At 35.4% G+C, this 25,076-nt stretch overlaps 1 protein-coding gene across 13 annotated transcripts in view; it reads left to right on the top strand.

The window, feature by feature from the left end:
- Positions 1 to 25,076, top strand: part of UTRN (utrophin) — a 496,228-nt gene that overhangs the window by 183,802 nt on the left and 287,350 nt on the right. For all 13 annotated transcript variants that reach the window (XM_082474349.1, XM_082474346.1, XM_082474342.1 and 10 more), the window contains 7 exons: positions 2,866 to 3,045; positions 5,247 to 5,375; positions 7,579 to 7,749; positions 10,044 to 10,205; positions 10,642 to 10,779; positions 16,607 to 16,795; positions 17,671 to 17,843. In XM_082474349.1, coding sequence (XP_082330475.1) covers positions 2,866 to 3,045; positions 5,247 to 5,375; positions 7,579 to 7,749; positions 10,044 to 10,205; positions 10,642 to 10,779; positions 16,607 to 16,795; positions 17,671 to 17,843 — 1,142 coding nt within the window. The remainder of the gene's footprint in view (positions 1 to 2,865; positions 3,046 to 5,246; positions 5,376 to 7,578; positions 7,750 to 10,043; positions 10,206 to 10,641; positions 10,780 to 16,606; positions 16,796 to 17,670; positions 17,844 to 25,076) is intronic.

The following is a 25,076-nucleotide window of genomic DNA, read 5'->3' as shown; positions in this document are numbered from 1 at the left end:
CAGCTTGGTCTTTTAATTTAGAGCTCTTTACCTGTTACAATTCTTAATGCTTAGTGTGTTGTGTATTGGTGCAAGGTTTTTTTTTTTTTATAGCTTCTATCACAGTTTGGTCTTTTAATTTAGAGCTCTTTACCTGTTACAATTCTTAATGCTTAGGGTGTTGTGTATTGGTACAAAATTATTTTGTTTTGTTTTTTGCCACTGTAGTTTCCTTTCTGTTTTGTATGTTTTTTTAAAACTTATTATATATTTTTTAAAGAATAAAATGCTTTTTTTCTTAACTATTTCTGCCTTTAGTGCTTAGAAAGGCCAACTCTACTCGAAAGTTATGTAATTATTTACTTATATTTTCTTCTAGCTCTTTTATAGTTTCATCTTTTTACCTTTAATGCTTTAATCCTTCTGGAATTTAGTTTGGTGTATATAATGAGGTAAGGCTCTAACCTTTTATTCCAAATAGTTTACCAGTTATCTCAGCACTGTTTATTGTGTAATTATCCTTTCCCCACTGATATGACATGCTCAATTCATATATTCTTTTTACCTGTTACTTTGCTTTGTTTTCTGCTTCACTGATCTGACCCTCTGAAATGTTCTTCAACTGTTTAACTATGTGGCTTTATAATATATTTTAACATGTAGTTAAAGACAGGATTTCCTGACTTTATGCTTCTTCTTTTGTATATACTCATATGAATTTTAGAATTATCACTCTTAAATTCTTAGAAAAATTGTTAGAAATTTCGATTTGAATTGCCTTGAATTTATAAATTTGTTTTGAGGGGAATTGACATCTTTGTTATATTTGTCTTTTTAGTAACATGGAATGTCTCATTTCCCCCCCAAATTCCCTTACATCCCTACATAATGCCTTGGTTTTTTTCTTTGTAAACTTTATCATGTATGCAAAAAAGTTTATACATACATATTTATTTTATTTTATTGGTATGTATGAAGTATGCTTTTCTTTTTTTTTCTTTTTGTTTTTACTAATTTCTTATGGCTGGTACATAAGTGATACCAAGTTTTGCATATTTAATTTTTAATCATCAATCTTTGTGCACTCACATAAATTCAATTAGTTTTTCAGTTGATTCTCGTCATTTTTAAGGTAAAGACAGTAAATATGATAAGTTTGTTTCTTCTGGAACTATTCACTCTTAAATTCCCATTTAATCTTATTTCAGATTTGAAATAATGAAGATGGTATATACAAATCAGGAATTCATAACACATTCTCTTCACTAGAGTAAACCAAATGAAACATCAGTATGTAACATAATCACCCAGTTTTTCAATGTTGTGTTGTCAGATTTAAGAAACATGCATATTTCAAAACATTTTAATGTATTTCCACTATAATAGTATATAAAATTATTTTCAATGGAAAATTTAAATAACATCTGCATTCTGGAACTTAGTGTTTTTATTCCATAGCTTAAAAATCATTATTTTCAACGTAACCATTTTCTTTACAATAAAATCTATTAACATAGTGTGTGTACTGTTTACATTTAATTGCTTGTAGTTAATTATTTCTTATAGTTTTAAAAGACTACTGTAGTCAAACAGTCCATAGCCACTGAAGGAATGCAGAAAGTTATTAGCTGCAGAGGGCATGGCTGTGGGTATTCTGTTTTGTTTTTGTTTTTTCCCCTCCCTGCTGGAGAACACTTGAGAGAAATATTTCAGTGTCTTTATAAAAGTACTAGTAATTGATGTGGCCAAATGAGTCCTTATACCTTGACTCACTTGTGAATTTGTAGTTTTTATGCCTTTCAAAATGTGATTTAATGATGTGAGATTAAATGTAGATTTGAGCTTCTTGAAATTATTTGTTTAAATATTTTTCTAAAAAGGTACAACAGCAGTAGGGTAGATATATGCATGTTACTTTTTTTTTTTTTTACAGATTATTATTTTAAAAATTTATTTATTTATTTATTTTTGGCTGTGTTGGGTCTTCGTTTCTGTGCGAGGGCTTTCTCTAGTTGTGGCAAGCGGGGGCCACTCTTCATCGCGGTGCGCGGGCCTCTCACTATCGCGGCCTCTCTTGTTGCGGAGCACAGGCTCCAGACGCGCAGGCTCAGTAATTGTGACTCACGGGCCCAGTTGCTCCGCGGCATGTGGGATCTTCCCGGACCGGGGCACGAAACCGTGTCCCCTGCATTGGCAGGCAGATTCTCAACCACTGCGCCACCAGGGAAGCCCACATGTTACTTTTTGATTGAAAGAATTTTGTAGTTTTAATTTTGGAACCCGACATTCTCTTTATAATTCTCTGACTGCACACCTTGCCTGGTCAAACTTATGAATGTGAAAATCAAATAATCATAATACCATCTAGAGTATTAGCTTTACATATTAAGACAAGTGTAAAACCAAAGCTTAGACGTGCTAGTTCTCCTATGATGTATAGTACAAGATGAAATGTTTTTTGTAATGCTTATAAACAGACAATATGTTAAGTCATCTTAGAATTTTGAGTTCTGGGATAGTCCTGCTTTGCCCACTTGTAGTTACTGAAAATGGAACTGATTCATTATTTCTAGAGTTTTGATGAAGATAATTGGTGTTGGTGTGTAATGAATGGAATTTACACTTAAAATAAATGAAATAATTACCTTTCCACATCTAAATTTGTTACATTCTTTGGTGTTTGCATAATTAAATATTTAATTTTTATTTGAAACTTAAAAACTCTCATCATGTTAATAAGTTGTGGAATCTTGTGAACCTTTGACATGTGTAAGTTATCTAGGGAGTCATGTATACATGGAAGAAGAGTTTTTTAAAAATGAAGGTTGTATAAACTTTTATAATGTTTTGAAAGATCAAGTAGGTCTGGGAACTTTTATTTTCTAGAATATTCTGAAAGATCTGGAAAAGAGAAAAGCTGATTTAAATACCATCACAGAGAGTAGTGCTGCCCTGCAGAACTTGATCGAGGGCAGTGAGCCTGTTTTAGAAGAGAAGCTCTGTGTCCTTAATGCCGGGTGGAGCCGGGTTCGCACCTGGACCGAGGATTGGTGCAACACCTTGATGGTATGTTTCAGGAAGAATTTCATGGTGAAATCTCTCCTTTAATTATGTATAAACGAATACTGTTTTGATTAGGATTCCAAATCCTATTTTCTGTTTGTCACAATAATGTTTTGCTTGTGAATTAATTTCATTAGACTACATTTTATCTTTTCCTTTGAAAAGATAATAACTAGAAAGAGTTCAAATGTCTCTATTAAGTAATAAACCATTTGTGATATACATAGAAATGTGTACTTTAATATCTTAGTAAATACACCTTATTTGCTACATTTTAATGACTTAATATTGTATTTGATTTTCATACTATTATAAACTATATATATAATATTTGTAATGTTCTAATATTGGTGTACTAGTTAAGGGCACCAGTTCTAGCATCTGATGGCCTAAGTTAAAGTTTTGACTACAAACTGATTGACATTGGTCAAGTTATGGGTTGGCCAAAAAAGTTAGTTTGGGTTTTTCCGTAACATCTTACGGAAAAACCCAAACAACCTTTTTTGGCCAACCCAATACTTAAATGCTCTCTAAGTCTTAGTTTTCTCATTTGTAAAATGGACATTATTATAATTTCTACCTCATACAGTTTTTGTGATTATGATGTAAAACATGTAGGGCTCTTATAAAACTATATTTAAAATAACCAATTTTAGATATTGTTATGATGATTATGGTAATTGTTAAATGCTATATGTTTTTAGTCTTTGGTTATAACAATACTACTACGCTGTTAACCAGTATTTCATGGAAATAGTGACCATTTAATTTCATAGTGTTTTTCTGTCCCTCTTACAATAACAATGAATATATGGCAACCGTACCTTCTCTTCCCTTAAAAAAAGTTCTCATCTATAAATTATTATTTGTTCTGGTATATCTGAGATAGGACTTTTTCCAAATTCATAGAATTACTGGGTAATGGATATGAACAGAGAAAAATAAATTATTGTGTGTTTGGATATTTATTGAAATCAACCAGAATGTGTAGGGCATTGAAGTTGGTGGGTTTACGTCTTGATCTGTCAGATTCATATCCAGAGTTCATCCGTGACTTAATATCTTCATAACCTTGGGTAAATTACTTAATGTCACTAAGCTTTAATTTCCCTATATATAAAATGGGATTAAAAGAACATATCTAACAGAGTTGTTAAATGTTGAATAACAAATGTGAAATTCTTGGCTCATAAAATATGTTCATTAAATATTTTATATATTCATTTTTATTGTAACTAGTTTTATTCCACATGCTCATGGCCCTTACTTCTGTCTTCTGCAGTCTGTACCTTCTAATTTCTCCTTTCAAATAATATCTTTCTACTCCTATTAGAACATTTGATTTATCTGCTTTATCAAGGTAAATAAGTCTGGTGTTTATAAATTCTTCTTACTTAGAATCCAGACCACTGTAAAAACTTTGCTCATATGATTTATTGGTTCTCATTTTATTTTTTCAATGATTTTTCCATATTACAGATTAATAATTTGTTTCCTTGTTTTTAAACACTTTTCTTCGAAGTTTCTTCTAGTTTCCTTCATCCTATAAAATATAGTTCCTAAAAGTTTTTGGTTTCATCATAAGGCTCCCCCACTCTTTTTCATCAAGTTCTAAATTCTTGCCTTAGCGTCAGCAGTTTTGCGTAGTTTTAACGGACTTAAACTGTTTTCAGATGTATTCTCTCAATCACATGTTATACCTTGCTTCAGGAAGTTTCACTGAGATCTGTTCCAGGTGTAATGTTAAGCGCTGTCGGTACTGAGGTGAAACGACAGGGGCCCTGCCTCTGAGTACTTACAGTCCATTGAGCAAGCAAAATTTGAATCATTTTTTAATATTATTACTTCCTTAAAAGAGTTTTTTAACAAATATGATCAAGGAGGGGCCAATGAGATTATTTGTAATATAAGAATGAGGGATAGGGATTAAAACAAAATGAAATTAAAAAAGAAACTTTCACCTTTTATTCTTCTTCAACTTTTCATTGTATTGAGATCTAAATTAAAATTAAAACGTGCTCAGTCACAGTGTGCGTGTTTAGGAATGAGATTTATCCACTGGGGAAGAGCTTTGTAGGAAGGTGGAAATTCTTCTTGAAATTCAGCACACAGTTAGCACTTTGAAGGTCTTTTAAATGTCTTTTAAGATTATTGTCTTAAATATTTCATATGATTGTATCAGCATTTTATTAATTCCTTTCTAGAACCACCAAAACCAGTTGGAAATATTTGATGGAAATGTTGCTCACATAAGCACCTGGCTTTATCAAGCTGAAGCGCTATTGGATGAGATAGAAAAAAAGCCAGCGAGTAAACGGGAAGAAATTGTGAAGGTAGCGAATGTAGAGGATCAGTAACGCTTCTGGGAATGGAAGGTTTTGCTGTTCTCTTTCTCTCGAGGAGTACTGCAAGTTACTTGTGCACACATGCTTCCCATGCAGTAGATTCATTAGCTTTTATGTTGGTGGGATAAACTGAGTCTTTTTTGTTTGTTCTTTGTATTTTGTCTTAGCTTATTTTTTGTTCCGTTCCTTTCTTGTAAGAATTACCATCTAAAAATACCACATTATGTGATTGTTAATAAAATTTTTCCATTGTAATTTAATAAGCTATAAAAAAAAACTTCTCCATTTTGTCATACAAGGTAGTTGAATGCTGGGTCATTAGTTCACGGCAAAAGGTCATTCTTAGTTATTTTTTTAATGACTTGCAAAATTTGGTGGCAGTATAGAAAGTCAAAGCAAAACTGACTTCACAATGAGTATTTGGCTTTCATTTCTTGCTGCATATTGCCCCCTGACCCAGCTTTGCAGAGGAATCAGCTGTATGAAAAAGATAGTATACTTTTTCAGAAGCACAAAGTCTGGCAGACTTCTCTCTTCACTTTGCTCAGCCTTTTGATACCCTTACTCAGTGGTGTTAAGCAAAGAAGAAATTGTTGTCTCGGGGGCTTCAGAGTCTCAGAAAAGTGCCCTGAGTACCCCTTATTCATTCCTGTGTTTCTACATTTAGTTTCAAAGTTAAAGGTCAAAAGCAGCTTTTAAGAATTCCTCTTTGGGAATCTTTTCTTTTTACCACTCAGGCCCCAAGAGTCCTTCCTTTGAACCCTTTGTCATGTCAGGCATGGATGAACAATTGAATTCTAGGTTACAAATGTACTTTCTCAACATTTTGCAGACATCCTTGAATGAATATTTTTTTCCCTTTACATTGTTTATTGATGACAGAAACAGTGCATAATTAAAGATTTTATGAGGAACCTGCAAACAATAAAGCCATGTGTCTGTTGCCAGCAAAATACAATTATTCCAGGTCCTTTAGACGTTACAAATAGAGTTCTTTCACAGCAGATGGTTCATTCATAACAAAGCCATTTTAGAGTGTTTAATTGTGCTTCTATAAAACCTTCGAAGAATGAGGTAGTTTCCTTTACTCACCACATTTTCCACATTTCCACGATTACACTTTTAGTGAACTTATTAAATCCTTTTAACATAACCTTTAAACAATTTTTCATGAAAGCCAAGCCTTATTTACAAAGTGTTTATTTCTTTCCACTTGATTTTTCTTAAAGAGAATTTCAAGAATCACTATACAACTAGCAAAAACTGAGACAAGCAACGGCTGTTTTTTTTTTTATTATTACAATCAGATTTAGATGTGAGAGAACACATTCTAAAAATTCCATAGTTAAGCTGATGTTCTCCTGTTTCTATCTATATACACTGATTTAAAAACAGTTCCTCAAACTACTTATTTTCTCTCAGCCACCATAACAAGTAAGCACAAATTCTTCAGAACAGTGGGTTAAGCTCCATGTATTAGCTGATTGGGTGCATTGCTGGATCATTCATTCTCGTAAATCACCAGGAAAACATCTGCAGAATTTATAGATGCATACAGATTAGCTAGCTTATTTTTAAGACTTCATTCAAAATCTACTTACAGCCATACTCTTGAGAGAATTCCAACACTCTTCAAAAACTTACCAATGAAGTAGAAATTGAGGCAGGTTTCTTTCTTAGCCCTGAGAATGAATTTAATGACAATTGTGAAATTAGCTTGAGGAAACTGCATAATGTTGTTGCATATTTTAGTTAAAAACTAAATGATAATATTCAGCTAATTTCCAAATCAGTTCACCTTCACCAAGGGAAGGGGGATGGTGGTAAATAGTATTTCTAGGGAGGGGGAAAAGAAGTCACAGTCTACTCCTTGCCACTTATTCCTTTATTCAGCCTCAAGAAGCTTTGCAATTCTTAGAATAAAATGGTTGAAGAAATGACACAATCAATCTTATAGACTATTCAATCATAAAATAAAGTTTTATCCAATCTGGTAGTGATCAAAAATGCTTCCCATGTAACATGAATGAGTCGTAATGTATGAACAGCTCTTATTCAAATTGATGGTGCTGAAATCTCTTACTAGGAATCTCAGACATTTATTTAAACTACCTTTACATCCGAGTTAGCATTACACCCATGTTTGGTTTTGATTTTTCCCATGTGATAATTTTGTTTTACTTACAATTAGCGTTTACTCTCTGAGCTGGATGATGCTAATCTCCAAGTAGAAAATGTCCGTGATCAAGCTGTTGTTTTGATGAATGCACGTGGAGGCTCAAGCAAGGAGCTTGTAGAACCAAAATTAGCTGAATTGAACAGAAACTTTGAAAAGGTTTCTCAACACATCAAAAGTGCCAAAGTAAGCAATTATGTTTTTTTATAAAACTGTTTTTCTTATAGATATGTAGCTATGTGATAGATAATTATATGGTATATATATCAAGAATTTTTTAATTAAAATGATTTTATCACTTTGGAGCATTTGTTCTTATTTATTTTGATTATGCATATGAAGGAGAGAATATAAGAAATTAGTATTAAAGAAAATAACCCATTAGAGAAAAGGTTTCAAAGTATTGAAATTATGAGAGGAAGGATCATCTTTTTTGCAGGAAGTAAATATTTTCTAACTTTGCTTTGTTTTGAAATACTTGATATAATAGACCAAATAATCTTTCATAGCCTGTGGATATACTTAGATTATTTGCAACTTAAAGAAAACAACAGAAATCTTGCTTTAACTTTTGTATTCCTTAGCCTTGACCCTACTTCCTTACCTTCTGACCTAAGCTCACTTATTCTTTTCAATAGATCTATGGGAGATTTTTCCTACATATGTAAAAGAGTAATGCAGGAGACATAGGAGATGGAGTGAGAGAAAGTACAAAGAAAATTATTGTTGTCCCCATAAATAATTTCTGTTAACGTTTTGGCATACATATACACTCTTATGTGTATGTGATATTAAAATATCAAATATTTTATATTGTTTTATATATTCTCCTCTGACAAGGTTTTTAACAGCTATTCAATTAAATGATCTGTTAAATATTCTAAGTCAATTTTCCACTTTTATAAATACTGTATTGTTAAAATTCTTTTATGCATGTCTTTTTGTTCATTTCTTAGTATGCCCTTAGGATCACTTCTTAGAATTCCTTGATATTGTTGTGAAAGTTGTACCTATAAATGCTGTTAAATAGATTTTTCCAAAGATTCCTGCAGCAAGTTTGTGCCAATTTATACGTTCATAACCAGAGTGTGAGATTGCTAGCTTCCCCACGCTCAGCCAACACTGCATGTTATTTTCCTGCATTTAGTTTTATTAAATTTGTTACATTGATTTTAGGCACATAAATATTGATGTAAAGGCTTTCTATATAGATACTGTCTGAAAATACTGCATTGAGAAACATGTACTTTTTCGAAGTTTCGGTATCAAAATCCAAGGGGCGCTGTACTGGGGAAAGTTAACTGGGAGGCATTCTTTGGGATGTCCCTCTACTAGGTAGTGGCCTTGCTTCCTCTCTGTGGCCATGGCAGGGATGGCTTCTGGATCACGGCACTGTTTCCTGCTGTGCTCGCCTGTGGTCCCAGAACCCTCCTCCCACTCCAGGCAGCCACAGTCACTTGCACACCCGTTCACATCCCTGGTTGGAGTTCGGAGAACATGGGTAATCAGAGAAGCCCAAGTTGGTAAAATTATTGCTGTGGGAATGAATGAAATTAAAGTCAATTCAAATAAATGCGAGTTCTTTCTTGACACTGATTAAATGGTGAAAGGTCAAGTTAAGAATATCTTTTTTTTTTAACATTTTTATTAGAGTATCATTGCTTTACAATGGTGTGTTAGTTGCTGCTTTATAACAAAGTGAATCAGCTATACATATACATACATCCCCATGTCACCTCCCTCTTGCACCTCCCTCCCACCCTCCCTATCCCACCCCCTAGGTGGTCACAAAGCACCGAGCTGATCTCCCTGTGCTATGTGGCTGCTTCCCACTAGCTATGTATTTTACATTTGGTAGTGTATATATGTCCATGCCACTCTCTCACTTCGTCCCAGCTTCCCCTTCCCCTTCCCCGTGTCCTCAAGTCCATTCTCTACGTCTGCATCTTTATTCCCGTCCTGCCCCTAGGTTCTTCAGAACCATTTTTTTTGTTTTTGGATTCCATATATATGTGTTAGCATACGGTATTTGTTTTTCTCTTTCTGACTTACTTCACTCTGTATGACAGACTCTAGGTCCATCCACCTCAATACAAATAACTCAATTTCGTTTCTTTTTATGGCTGAGTAATATTCCATTGTATATATGTGCCACATCTTCTTTATCCATTCATCTGTTGATGGACACTTAGGTTGCTTCCATGTCCTGGCTATTGTAAACAGTGCTGCAATGAACATTGGGGTGCATGTGTCTTTTTGAATTATGGTTTTCTCCAGGTATATGCCCAGTAGTGGGATTGCTGGGTCATATGGTAGTTCTATTTTTAGTTTTTTAAGGAACCTCCATACTGTTCCTCATAGTGGCTCTATCAATTTACATTCCCACCAACAGTGCAAGAGGGTTCCCTTTTCTCCACACCCTCTCCAGCAAAAATTTACAAACAAGAATATCTTTTCAAAGAACGTTTTTCCTTCTACAGTTGCTGATTGGCCAGGAACCATTATCATACCAATATCTGGTCACCACTGAAGCATTTGAAGCTGGTGTGCCTTTCTCTGACTTGGAAAAATTAGAAAATGATATAGAAAATATGTTACAAGTTACAGAAAAGCGCTTGGAATCCAGTGATGAAGATGAAAAGGTTGGCTCAAGCAGATTTTCAAAACCGTGGTGTTCTCACTTTTCTTCTCTGTTAATTATATTTTTACATTAATGATGTTTACCAAATATCTGCCAAACATGATAGAACAGATTTAAATGTGACTTTCTGGTGAGTGTCAATGTAAGGTTTGTCACGTGATTTACATAATGCTTAAAAAATAGACATACTTTCTGACTATAATGGTAGTGTTATCTTAGTGCTATTTAACTTCTGCTAAACTAGCATTCTTTATGAGTTATTTTAACTTCATATATGAAATATTTTAAGAAAAACATAAACTTTTGTTGTATATCATTCAGATAAACATATGTTGACTTATACTATACTTTGTAGGTTAGTTCTCCTGCTTGGGAACTGATAGTAAGTGACCCTGTGCATTTTTATTTTGAGTAATTTTTATCTTTTAAACATTCAGATGGATGAGGAGAGAGCCCAGATTGAGGAAGTTCTACAAAGAGGAGAACAAATGTTACATCAACCTATGGAGGATAATAAAAAAGAAAAGATCCGTTTGCAGTTACTACTTTTGCACACAAGATACAACAAAACTAAGGTATTGTCATGGGAGAGTCTCTGTTCCACTTAAATAACTTTTTCAGCTCTTGCCATTGAGAAGTGTGATGTTGCATTCAATGACATCTCAAAACAAACCAGTTGGAATGGTATCTCCTCCTTTCTCGTGTGTATTGCTAGATATGTTTATATTTTTGGATGAGGCGAGACTCACAGAAAATAGAAACATAAAACCTTATTATTGGACATCTCTTTTGGAGTTCTGATAATGTTTTAAACCTTTGGGGAGTGACTGTCTCCTTCAGTTCTGTATTTTATGTGTGGCGGTCTTGACCACATTAAAAAAAATTTCTAGTTTACAAATAACTAAATTTGTGAAATTGATAAAATATGATTTATATTCTAGGAAAAGATTCACCACCATCTCCCTTTTCAATAGCCATCTTTGCAGCTGCACTGTAAATGTGCTGGTGTTCCCCAGAGGTCTGTACTTAAGTAATCCTTCTAGAACCAGTTTTAGTTGATGATGTTGGAATCTACTAGAAGATTCAGGTTTCTCGGCTTGGTGCCTGTTGGCTGTCTCTATCTGTTTGTACTGCAGCCTTGTAACAGGTCCCAAGCTGAACCAGCCCTCTCTCCCCTCCTCCAACCTGTTTCCTGCTTTATTCCCTATCTTAGTTATTACTTATAAAAACTACCCAGTTCTCAAGGTAGAAACTTCACAATCTTATCAGTCATTTCCTGTTCCTCACACCACATTGAGGAAGGATTAGAACCATTAGGTCCGAATGAAGTAGATACAGGTCTGAACCTGGAGTTAGATACGGCTCTACCAGTTACTTGTATATGACCCTGGGAGAGTAACTTAACTTCCTCAGTCTACTAACCTTTCCATAAGTCTGACTCTTATGATTTTCACCCGTTAGTTATTCCCCAAGTTGGTTTTTAAGTCCAGTTTTTCTTAACTCCGGCCCATCTTCTGTGTTTTTCTCAGCATTATTCCCCCAAAAGTCATGGCTGATCTTATGATTTCTTTCCCTAAGAACCTGTTCAGGAAAAGATTGCAAAATGCAGAAAAAGCTTTAAGCGCAAGGTTTGTCACAATAATGGTATGTAGAGGCTTCGGTTTGACCTCTGGCTACCTCTTTGATTCACTGTCATTCACCATGCAGTATAGCTATACTGGTTTTCTCTACCTTATGCCAACATACTGGTGCCTTAGCACCTCTGGAATCTTGCTAATTTCATTGTTATTCCCTGGTGTGGGTTTTATCTTCTTATTTTACCTGAAAAATGTGTTGTCTTTTAAGACTCGGTTCCATTTTTATTTCTAACATCTTTCAGATTATATTACAGTTCTTTGTTTAATTGTTACTTTCAAAAGTATCTTTCTTCTCTGGAACTTCTTCATCTTTGGGTCCCAAATCAGAAATCATTAATGGTCCACAATAGAAATAATTTTTAGACTTTTAATACATAAATAAATTTGTTTTTCAAAAGTACTAACATATACTATTATAGGCTTGTTTCATTTGGGTTTCACTAGCATTAGTTATTGTAATTAAAATTATTTTAAAACATTAAAAATTTTTTTGTCCTTATTTCGTTAACACATATACTTCTTCAAATCTGTAGTTTTTAAAACTGTTTTTTAACTGTGAACATTAGAATCCCTTGAAGAGCTTAAAAAGAAATCGAGCCTCAAACCAGTTAAATCAAAATCTCTCAGGTTGTGCCTAGGTGTGGGCGCTTGAAAAAAAAAACTCTGTAGAAGATTCTAATGTGCAGTCAGCATTGAGGACCACCAGTTTACAGAACTCCTTCCCTCCCTTCCCCTCCCCTCCCTTCCCTTCCCTTCCTTTCCTTTTCCTTTCCTTTCTTTTCTTTTCTTCTCTTTTAGGTGAGCAATGAGCTACTGCATGCTGTGAGCAATATTTTATCCCTGTTGAATGATTTGAGAAAATTTATATGGACGGGAGGAGATGGGGAAGGGCATAGGAAGGATTGGATGGTGTGTGCACTGACAAAAAGCATGAGAAGGTTTTTAGCTGAAAAAATTCTTTCACAGGCCCCTCCCTCAGTTAACCTTGGATTAACCTCCTTATGAATTCAGGTTGGAAATGAGAAAAGGAGTGAGAGAGGAGAAATGGTGGAGATTGGTGAAGAGAGAGAAAATGGAAGGTGGTGACAGGCAGTGGGTAACCAAAGACTATTGAGAAGGGACATGAAATTTCTTGTTTGTTTTTGTTTTTGTTCTTTAAAAACAGACTTTATTTTTTAGAGCAGCTTTAGGTTCACAGCAAAGAGTTCCCACATACCCCTTGTCCCCTCACCCCCAATACACACATAGCCTCCTCCATGATATCAATGTCCTGCACCAGAGAGATGTATTTGTCACAACCGATGAGCCTACGTTGACACATCATAATCAAAGTCCCTAGTTTATGTTAGGGCAGGGACATTAAATTTGTTCCAGTCAAAATCACATCCGTCCTCAGTGCCTCCTTCTCTTCAGTCCCATATTTATCATGTAAATCAGGGGTCCCCAACCTCCAGGCTGTAGACCTGTAGTGGTCCTTGGCGTGTTAGGAACCGGGCCGCACGGCAGGAGGTGAGTGGCCGGCGAGTGAGCGAAACTTCACCTGCCGCTCCCCATCGCTTGCATTACCGCCTGAACCATCCCCGCCCCACCCCCGATTCTGTGGAAAAATGGTCTTCCACGAAACTGGTCGCTGGTGCCAAAAAGGTTGTGGACCGCTGATGTAAATAGTTCCTCAGGTCAAATACCTCCAGAGCCTCCCCTGAGGGTACAGAGGGGCTCATGCTTATCATTTTCCTTTTCATTGACTACCTTTCACATGGTTTCTCCTACAAAGTGATACAGGTGGCTTTTTAAGAATTATGAATTTATTTAAACTAAAAAAAGGACTCATTTTCTTATTTGAAATATATATTGAATGACCCTTTCTCATGTGTTTACTAGGATATTACTATTTTAAAATATGCACAAGCTCTTCATAAATAAAGATATTAACCTCTTGTCATATTTGCTATAAAAAGTATCATCTTATTGATTTTTATCTTCTAATTATTTTACCTTTAATATACAACCATTTAAAATTTTTGTTTAGCCACACATGGCTAGGTTTTTCCTTTGTGATTTTCTTAAAAAGTCCTCATCCTCCAGAGAGCTGGCGATGTTCAACTCAGTTTTGTTCCAAGTTTTCCCTATGGTTTGATAAAAACAAAACTTAGAACATTTTTGTAAAGTGTCATTTAAAATCAATTTTTTAATCTGTCTGGAATTTAGGTTGCTGTATGACATGAGGTGCATCATGTAACATTTAATGCTACCTTGTAGTATATCTGTATCTTTGTGTCCTAGCTGAATTCTTTAAAAATAAAATTATCCAGAAGTAAAGTCTGGGTCAGATCTTGAGGACATTTTTTTTTTTTTTCCTCCTAGGGCATTTTGATTGATCACTGTCTTGGGATAAAATCTATTTTGGGAATATAGAAAGCACGTATTTGAATCTTGAACGGACTTGCTGCTTCAGCAAGAGTATGGAGGCTCAGGAAGCCTAGATTATGTGTATATTATTAATAGAAAAATACAGTATTAATGAACGTGATTTTTTTAAAAAAACCATTGGGACTTTCTATTTACAATACCTACTGACCTGCCCAGTTCACCCTAAAGAGTCAGATACATGTGACCTTGCAGAATGACACTCTGTTGTGTAACTGAAGAAGCAGCACAAAATTCCTGGCCTTGTAGTGGTTGTTATGGTATAGAAGTGACTCTCACCAGTAAGCAGGCAGAGCAGATTAAAAAAAAAAAAAAACCTGGTGTATGATGTTTAGTGATACTAATGAGGAAAGTACTCTAAAGTTGAATGTCCTACAAGCACATATCAAACAGCTGGAGGCCTAGAGTCCTTTTTGGTCTTGGAAAAACAGAGGCTGTCTGAGCAAGGCCCTGGTTGATAGATGAGAAAGCCAAGTAGGAGAACAGGTCCCAGTTTTTTTACTCCTTTGACATGAATTCTCAACCTGTAAATACTTTCTTTGTGTCCTTTTCTTTTTCCTTAAAGTTAAGAAGAGGAACAATTGAGCTTCCCTTTGTGATCTGCCAAAAAATTGGGCTATTTAAAATTAAAATCTGAAAAAATTAAAAAACATTTTTTTATTAAGAAATACTTCATATCTTTTTATTAAAACTGGTTCCTGGGTGAACACATTATTTATTTCAGCATTCTTTTATATTTGCTTAAAATATAGCATATAGTTTGCCTTCTTAGATGTATAGTTAAATACCTAGAAATGTTTTCTGACTAAAATTTGAATGTGTAGCATTAGGATAATAAAATTATTATTAGTGTCAAGTATAAACAAGCCGGTGGATAAAGTCAGGAAATCAATAGGCTTGCTTCTCACCTGGCTATCCAGGACTTCCCATCATTTGATGAAAGTCATAGTTTATCAAATTCTAGGAGACAAAGAAATGCAGACCTCGAGATTCAACAACATATTATTCACTCAGTGTTGTTAATCTTGGATATTGGTTTCATTTAGGAATTGTAACCATTTTCAGGATCACTGACTCAGTGAACATGTACTTACGATCATTTTCACTGTCATCTGAGCTTACAGAGGAATATCATTTTTCAGAAGTTCAATATAGGAATATGGTGAAAGTGTCAAGGAAATCCACTTAATTCATGAGTGGATGTACTTTGGCCATTTGCAAGCAGTAGGCAGGTATTATTAAATGGTAGCCATCAAGGCGTAAAGGACGTGAACCCAGGGACGAGTGGCCCATCCCAGAGAGCACTTTATTGTTTAGAAAGCTCTGATTAGAGGATACAGGAAATACTATGCTAGGGTAAATAAGTTATCCACTCAGTTTAGAATCTGCCTGAATTTAGCATGGTAGAATCTATTATCTTATGTAGGATATTCATGTTTTGTAATAATATTGTTCTCAAAGGTTAAGATTATATACTGAGGGCTTCCCTGGTGGCGCAGTGGTTGAGAATCTGACTGCCAATGCAGGGGACACGGGTTCGTGCCCTGGTCTGGGAGGATCCCACATGCCGCGGAGCAACTGGGCCCGTGAGCCGCAATTAGTCAGCCTGCGCGTCTGGAGCCTGTGCTCTGCAACAAGAGAGGCCACGATAGTGAGAGGCCCGCGCACCGTGATGAAGAGTGGCCCCCGCTTGCTGCAACTAGAGAAAGCCCTCGCACAGAAACGAAGACCCAACACAGCCATAAATAAATAAAAATAAATAAAATTAGAAAAAAAAGATTATATACTGAATTGCCTGGATATTATTTTAATTAAACCCCCTACTGTATTTGTTATGTTACGTTACAAATACATGTTTCACTTATTTACTTTTTCACCAGTGAGGCCCAGAAGTGTTTAATCTAATTGTGAGTTTTTTTTTAAAAAGGTGAAATAATAATGGTATTAAAATTTTTACTTCATACAGAATTTTATGATTTGCAGCATATTCTCATTTCTTCAGTAACTTAGGAAAGGAGTCCTTATGTTTTCCTGTTTGCTAAATGAGTTTAGGTGGCTTAAGTCTTAAAAAAAACCTTTCAAGCATTAACAGCTTATTTAAGCCTTTTAACAACAGGCTACAGATGAAAATTAAAATAGAGATTGTTAATGGTTTCTATAGCAGTGCAGGGCAAATTTTAAAAAATTAAAACAAGTTTTTAAATTTTTGCTCATGGTATTGAATTGCTCCACAAAATAGTGCTTTTTTCTTTGTTTGTTTTTTGTGTTTTCAATTTGCTACTATTCATTGTGGGAATAATTTAAAAGATGTGTGTTATTATTATTCATGTCTTTACAGGCAATCCCTATTCAACAGAGAACAGGTCAGCTTGCTTCTGGAATTAGCTCACCACCTCTCCCCACAGATTATCTGGTTGAAATTAACAAAGTTTTACTTTCCATGGATGATGTTGAATTATCACTTAATACTCCAGAATTAAGCTCTGTTGTCTATGAAGACTTCTCTTTTCAGGAAGATTCTCTGAAGGTAAATATCCGGACACTGCATTTGAATAGCTGCAGTTGATGTAGAAATAAAGCAAGGAATTTGTCATTGTGCCTGCTTAGATTATCCATAACCTTTTACATTTGTGCCAAGGAATTAATAATATGTATGAAAAATAAACTTTTCCTATATCCACCAATGAAATACTGTCAAAATTTTTAATTTATTAAAAGTAGGTATGGATTTTTAAGCGTGCACAGTTATTAATGCTTTGCAACATCAGAGACTTTTTAAAATCAAACACATGCACAAACTATATTCCTTTCTCGTAGACTTGATTGTCATTTGATGTAAAATGTTGACATTTATCTTGCCACCTATAACGATTTAAGATTGGCTAGTGGTTGGGTATGGAATGACATGTTGATTGTAAGTTAACTAGGGATCTGAAACTTTTCAGTTAATTCACAAAACTAATATCAAGACTCTTTCATATAATTTGATTGCATTTATGTATCAAGTCAATAAAATTGCTGATAGAGTTGATAGGTTTGATAGCTCATTTCTGTCGTTTAAATTAGTATTATCAGGTATTTGAAAATATAAATAATTTCTAGCTTCAAACACTTCAGTACCTTTACAGAATGTTATTGAAGCTTTTTATATGTCCTGTACAAATGCCACTTTGGACATCTGTGAGGATTTTTTTCCCACCATTAGGATATTATGTAACATTCCTCATGCTTTGGCCAATACAGGGTATTATTTTTTTTTTAAAGTTTCCAGTTTTGATAAGCAACGATTATGATGTCTCATTATTTTTAAGTAACTTATTCAATATAAATTTTTGGCCTCCTGTGATTCCATTCTTTTATCTCTTTGCTGAATTTTGTTAACATATGACAATATATTCATAGACCATCAAAGACCAACTGGACAAACTCGGAGAGCAGATTGCAATCATTCATGAAAAACAACCAGATGTTATCCTCGAAGCTTCTGGACCTGAAGCCATTCAGATCCGGGACACACTTACTCAGTTGAATGCAAAATGGGACAGAATTAATAGAATGTACAATGATCGTAAAGGGTATGTTTAAATTAATATTTAACTTTTTAAAAAGGTCTATAAGTTCATATGTACATTAAGATTAGTGAGGATATGTTTCAAATCCTTGTAATAGGCCCTGTTTAATAAATTGTGATGTAGTTCCTTAAAGAAGAATCAGCTCACATATACATGATCATTTGCAATGTAATATATAATATTTTAATAATTAAGGAAGCACTTTTATTTATTTGTTTTTTTTTTAACATCTTTATTGAAGTATAATTGCCTTACAATGGTGTGTTAGCTTCTGCTTTATAACAAAGTGAATCAGTTATACACATACAATATGTTCCCATATCTCTTCCCTCTTGCATCTCCCTCCCTCCCACCCTCCCCATCCCACCCCTCTAGGTGGTCACAAAGCACCAAGCTGATCTCCCTGTGCTATGTAGCTGCTTCCCACTAGCTATCTATTTTACATTTGGTAGTGTATATATGTCCATGACACTCTCTTACCCTGTCACATCTCACCCCACCCCCTCCCCATATCCTCAAGTCCATTCTCTAGTAGGTCTGTGTCTTTATTCCCGTCTTGCCACTAGGTTCTTCATGGCTTTTTTTTTTTTTTTTCCTTAGATTCCGTATATATGTGTTAGCATACTGTATTTGTTTTTCTCTTTCTGACTTACTTCACTCTGTATGACTGACTCTAACTCCATCCACCTCATTACAAATACCTCCATTTCATTTCTTTTTATGGCTGAGTAATATTCCATTGTATAATATGTGCCACATCTTCTTTATCCATTCATCTGTCGATGGACATTTAGGTTGCTTCCATGTCCTGGCTATTGTAAATAGAGCTGCAATGAACATTTTGGTACATGACTCTTTTTGAACTATGGTTTTCTCAGGGTATATGCCCAGAAGTGGGATTGCTGGGTCGTATGGTAGTTCTATTTGTAGTTTTTTAAGGAACCTCCATACTGTTCTCCATAGTGGCTGTATCAATTTACATTCCCACCAACAGTGCAAGAGTGTTCCCTTTCCTCCACACCCTCTCCAGCATTTATTGTTTCTAGATTTTTTGATGATGGCCATTCTGACCGGTGTGAGATGATATCTCATTGTAGTTTTGATTTGCATTTCTCTAATGATTAATGATGTTGAGCATTCTTTCATGTGTCTGTAGGCCATCTGTATATCTTCTTTGGAGAAATGTCTATTTAGGTCTTCTGCCCATTTTTGGATTGGGTTGTTCGTTTTTTTGTTATTGAGCTGCATGAGCTGCTTGTAAATCTTGGAGATTAATCCTTTGTCAGTTGCTTCATTTGCAAATATTTTCTCCCATTCTGAGGGTTGTCTTTTGGTCTTGTTTATGGTTTCCTTTGCTGTGCAAAAGCTTTTAAGTTTCATTAGGTCCCATTTGTTTATTTGTGTTCTTATTTCCATTTCTCTGGGAGCTGGGTCAAAAAGAATCTTGCTGTGATGTATGTCATAGAGTGTTCTGCCTATGTTTTCCTCTAAGAGTTTTATAGTGTCTGGCCTTACATTTAGGTCTTTAATCCATTTTGAGTTTATTTTTGTGCATGATGTCAGGGATTGTTCTAATTTCATACTTTTACATGTATCTGTCCAATTTTCCCAGCACCACTTATTGAAGAGGCTGTCTTTTCTCCACTGTATATTCTTGCCTCCTTTATCAAAGATAAGGTGACCATATGTGTGTGGGTTTATCTCTGGGCTTTCTATCCTGTTCCATTGATCTATATTTCTGTTTTTGTGCCAGTACCAAACTGTCTTGATTACTGTAGCTTTGTAATATAGTCTGAAGTCAGGGAGCCTGATTCCCCCAGCTCCATTTTTCGTTCTCAAGATTGCTTTGGCTATTCGGGGTCTTTTGTGTTTCCATACAAATTGTGAAATTTTTTGTTCTAGTTCTGTGAAAAATGCCAGTGGTAGTTTGATAGGGATTGCATTGAATCTGTAGATTGCTTTGGGTAGTAGAGTCATTTTCACAATGTTGATTCTTCCAATCCAGGAACATGGTATATCTCTCCATCTATTTGTATCATCTTTAATTTCTTTCATCAGTGTCTTATAATTTTCTGCATACAGGTCTTTTGTCTCCTTAGGTAGGTTTATTCCTAGATATTTTATTCTTTTTGTTGCAATGGTAAACGGGAGTGTTTTCTTAATTTCACTTTCAGATTTTTCGTCATTAGTGTATAGGAATGCAAGAGATTTCTGTGCATTAATTTTGTATCCTGCTACTTTACCAAATTCATTGATTAGCTCTAGGAGTTTTCTGGTAGCGTCTTTAGGATTCTCTATGTATAGTATCATGTCATCTGCAAATAGTGACAGCTTTACTTCTTCTTTTCCGATTTGGATTCCTTTTATTTCTTTGTCTTCTCTGATTGCTGTGGCTAACACTTCCAAAACTATGTTGAATAATAGTGGTGAGAGTGGGCAACCTTGTCTTGTTCCTGATCTTAGTGGAAATGGTTTCAGTTTTTCACCATTGAGGACAATGTTGGCTGTGGGTTTATCATATATGGCCTTTATTATGTTGAGGAAAGTTCCCTCTATGCCTACTTTCTGCAGGGCTTTTATCATAAATGGGTGTTGAATTTTGTCGAAAGCTTTCTCTGCATCTATTGAGATGATCATATGGTTTTTCTCCTTCAATTTGTTAATATGGTGTATCACATTGATTGATTTGCGTATATTGAAGAATCCTTGCATTCCTGGGATAAACCCCACTTGATCATGGTGTATGATCCTTTTAATGTGCTGTTGGATTCTGTTTGCTAGTATTTTGTTGAGGATTTTTGCATCTATGTTCATCAGTGATATTGGCCTGTAGTTTTCTTTCTTTGTGACATCTTTGTCTGGTTTTGGTATCAGGGTGATGGTGGCCTCGTAGAATGAGTTTGGGAGTGTTCCTCCCTCTGCAATATTTTGGAAGAGTTTGAGAAGGATAGGTGTTAGCTCTTCTCTAAATGTTTGATAGAATTCACCTGTGAAGCCATCTGGTCCCGGGCTCTTGTTTGTTGGAAGGTTTTTAATCACAGTTTCAATTTCAGTGCTTGTGATTGGTCTGTTTATATTTTCTATTTCTTCCTGGTTCAGTCTCGGCAGTTTGTGCATTTCTAAGCATCTGTCCATTTCTTGCAGGTTGTCCATTTTATTGGCATAGAGTTGCTTGTAGTAATCTCTCATGAAGCTTTGTATTTCTGCAGTGTCAGTTGTTACTTCTCCTTTTTCATTTCTAATTCTATTGATCTGAGTCTTCTCCCTTTTTCTCTTGATGAGTCTGGCTAATGGTTTATCAATTTTGTTTATCTTCTCAAAGAACCAGCTTTTAGTTTCATTGATTTTTGCTATTGTTTCCTTCATTTCTTTTTCATTTATTTCTGACCTGATCTTTATAATTTCTTTCCTTCTGCTGGCTTTGGGGTTTTTTTGTTCTTCTTTCTCTAATTGCTTTAGGTGCAAGGTTAGGTTGTTTATTCGAGATGTTTCCTGTTTCTTGAGGTAGGCTTGTATTGCTATAAACTTCCCTCTTAGCACTGCTTTTGCTGCGTCCCATAGGTTTTGGGTCGTCGTATCTCCATTGTCATTCGTTTCTAGGTATTTTTTGATTTCCCCTTTGATTTCTTCAGTGATCACTTCGTTATTAAGCAGTGTATTGCGTAGCCTCCATGTGTTTGTATTTTTTACAGATCTTTTCCTGTAATTGATATCTAGTCTCATAGCGTTGTGGTCGGAAAAGATACTTGATACGATTTCAATTTTCTTAAATTTACCAAGGCTTGATTTGTGACCCAAGATATGATCTATCCTGGAGAATGTTCCATGAGCACTTGAGAAAAATGTGTATTCTGTTGTTTTTGGGTGGAATGTCCTATAAATATCAATTAAGTCCATCTTGTTTAATGTATCATTTAAAGCTTGTGTTTCCTTATTTATTTTCATTTTGGATGATCTGTCCATTGGTGAGAGTGGGGTGTTAAAGTCCCCTACTATGATTGTGTTGCTGTCGATTTCCCCTTTTATGGCTGTTAGTATTTGCCTTGTGTATTGAGGTGCTCCTATGTTGGGTGCATAAATATTTACAATTGTTATACCTTCCTCTTGGATCGATCCCTTGATCATTATATAGTGTCCTTCTTTGTCTCTTGTAATAGTCTTTATTTTAAAGTCTATTTTGTCTGATATGAGAATTGCTACTCCAGCTTTCTTTTGATTTCCATTTGCATGGAATATCTTTTTCCATCCCCTCACTTTCAGTCTATATGTGTCTCTAGGTCTGAAGTGGGTCTCTTGTAGACAGCATATATATGGGTCTTGTTTTTGTATCCATTCAGCCAGCCTGTGTCTTTTGGTGGGAGCATTTAATCCATTTACATTCAAGGTAATTATCGATATGTATGTTCCTATTCCCATTTTCTTAAATGTTTTGGGTTTGTTATTGTAGGTGTTTTCCTTCTCTTGTGTTTCTTGCCTAGAGAAGTTCCCTTAGCATTTGTTGTAAAGCTGGTTTGGTGGTGCTGAACTCTCTCAGCTTTTGCTTGTCTGTAAAGGTTTTAATTTCTCCATCACATCTGAATGAGATCCTTGCTGGGTAGAGTAACCTTGGTTGTAGGTTTTTCTCCTTCATCACTTTAAGTATATCCTGCCACTCCCTTCTGGCTTGCAGAGTTTCTGCTGAAAGATCAGATGTTAACCTTATGGGGATTCCCTTGTGTGTTATTTGCTCTTTTTCCCTTGCTGCCTTTAATATGTTTTCCTTATATTTAATTTTTGACAGTTTGATTAATATGTGTCTTGGCGTGTTTCTCCTTGGGTTTATCCTGTATGGGACTCTCTGTGCTTCCAGGACTTGATTAACTATTTCCTTTCCCATATTAGGGAAGTTTTCAACTATAATCTCTTCAAATATTTTCTCAGTCCCTTTCTTTTTCTCTTCTTCTTCTGGGACCCCTATAATTCGAATGTTGGTGCGTTTAATGTTGTCCCAGAGGTTTCTGAGACTGTCCTCAGTTCTTTTCATTCTTTTTTCTTTATCCTGCTCTGCAGTAGTTATTTCCACCATTTTATCTTCCAGGTCACTTATCCTTTCTTCTGCCTCAGTTATTCTGCTATTGATCCCATCTAGAGTATTTTTAATTTCATTTATTGTGTTTTTCATCATTGCTTGGTTCCTCTTTAGTTCTTCTACATCCTTGTTAAATGTTTCTTGCATTTTGTCTATTCTATTTCCAAGATTTTGGATCATCCTTACTATCATTATTCTAAATTCTTTTTCAGGTAGACTACCTATTTCCTCTTCATTTATTAAATCTGGAGTGTTTTGACCCTGCTCCTTCATCTGCTGTGTGTTTTTCTGTTGTCTCATTTTGCTTATCTTACTGTGTTTGGGGTCTCCTTTTCACAGGCTGCAGGTTCGTAGTTCCTGTTGTTTTTGGTGTCTGTCCCCAGTGGCTAAGGTTGGTTCAGTGGGTTGTGTAGGCTTCCTGGTGGAGGGAACTAGTGCCTGAGTTCTGGTGGATGAGGCTGGATCTTGTCTTTCTGGTGGGCACGTCCACGTCTGGTGGTGTATTTTGGGGTGTCTGTGGCCTTATTATGATTTTAGGCAGCCTCTCTGCTAAAGGATGGGGCTGTGTTCCTGTCTTGCTAGTTGTTTGGCATAGGGTGTCCAGCACTGTAGCTTGCTGGTCGTTGAGTGAAGCTGGGTCTTGATGTTGAGATGGAGATCTCTGAGAGATTTTCGCCGTTTGGTATTACGTGGAGCTGGGAGGTCTCTTGTGGACCAGTGTCCTGAAGTTGGCTCTCCCACCTCAGAGGCACGGCCCTGATGCCTGGCTGGAGCACCAAGAGCCTTTCGTCCACACGGCTCAGAGTAAAAGGGAGAAAAAATAGAAAGAAAGAAAGAAGGAGGCTATAATATAGTGAAGTAAAATAAAGCTATTATAAAGCAGAGCTATACAGACAAAATCTCACCCAGAAGCACATACATATACACTCACAAAAAAAAGGAAAAGGGGAAAAATTAATATATCCTGCTCCGAAAGTCCACCTCCTGAATTTGGGATGATTCGTTGTCTATTCAGGTATTCAACAGATGCAGGCACATCAAGTTGTTTGTGGAGTTTTAATCTGCTGCTATTTATTTGTTTTTATTGAAGTATAGTTGACTTACAATATTATATTAGTTTCAGGTGAACAGCATAGTGATTCAATATTTTTACATTTTATGCACCATATGAAGTTATTACAATATTATTGACTATATTCCCTGTGCTGTACATTACAACCCTGTGACATATTTATTTTATACTAGTAGTTTGTACCCCTTAATCCTTCTTCACATATGTCACCCATTCCCCCTACCGCCTCCCCTCTGGCAATCACTAGTTTGTTCTCTGTATCTGTGAGTATTTTTCTGTTTTGTTATATTTGTTTCTTTTGTTTTTTAGGCTTTGCATGTAAGTGAAAACATACAGTATTTGTCTTTCTCTGTCTGACCTATTTCACTTAGCATATACCATCTTGGTCTATCCATGCTGTTGCAAATGTCAAGGTTTCATTCTTTTTATGCCTGAGTAATATTCTTATATATATCTTCTTTATCCATTCATGTGTTGATGGACATTTAAGTTGCTTCCATATCTTGGCTATTGTAAATAAAGCTGCTATGAAAATGAGGGTGCAGATATCCTTTCAAGGTAGTGTTTTTGTTTCCTTTGGATCTATTCCCGGAGGTGGAATTGCTGGATCAGAGGGTGGTTATATTTTTAATTTTTTGAGTATCTTTTATACTGTTTTCCATGGTGGTAATACCAATTTACATTCCCCCCAACAGTGTACAAGGGTTCCCTTTTCTCCACATCCACACCAGCACTTGTTATCTCTTGTCTTTTTGATGATGGTCATTGTAACAGGTACGAGGTAATGTTTCATTGTGGTTTTAATTTGCATTTCCCTAATGACTAGTGATGTTGAGCATCTTTTCATGTACCCATTGGCCTTTCGTATATGTTCTTTGGAGAAATGTCTTTTCAGGTCCTCTGCCCATTTTTCAATTGGATTATTTGATTTTTTGATATTGAATTGTGTGAGTTCTTTATATATTTTTGATATTAACCCCTTGTCAGACATATTGTTTGCAAGTATCTCCTCCCATTTGGTAGATTGCCTTTTTATTTTATTGATGGTTTCCTTTGCTGTGCAAAAGCTTTTTAGTTTGATGTAGTCCCATTTGTA

Source organism: Balaenoptera physalus (assembly GCF_965194825.1).
Source record: "Balaenoptera physalus genome assembly, chromosome: 9".
NCBI classification, from domain to species: Eukaryota; Metazoa; Chordata; class Mammalia; order Artiodactyla; family Balaenopteridae; genus Balaenoptera; species Balaenoptera physalus.
This window is presented reverse-complemented; position numbering and strand designations above follow the sequence as displayed.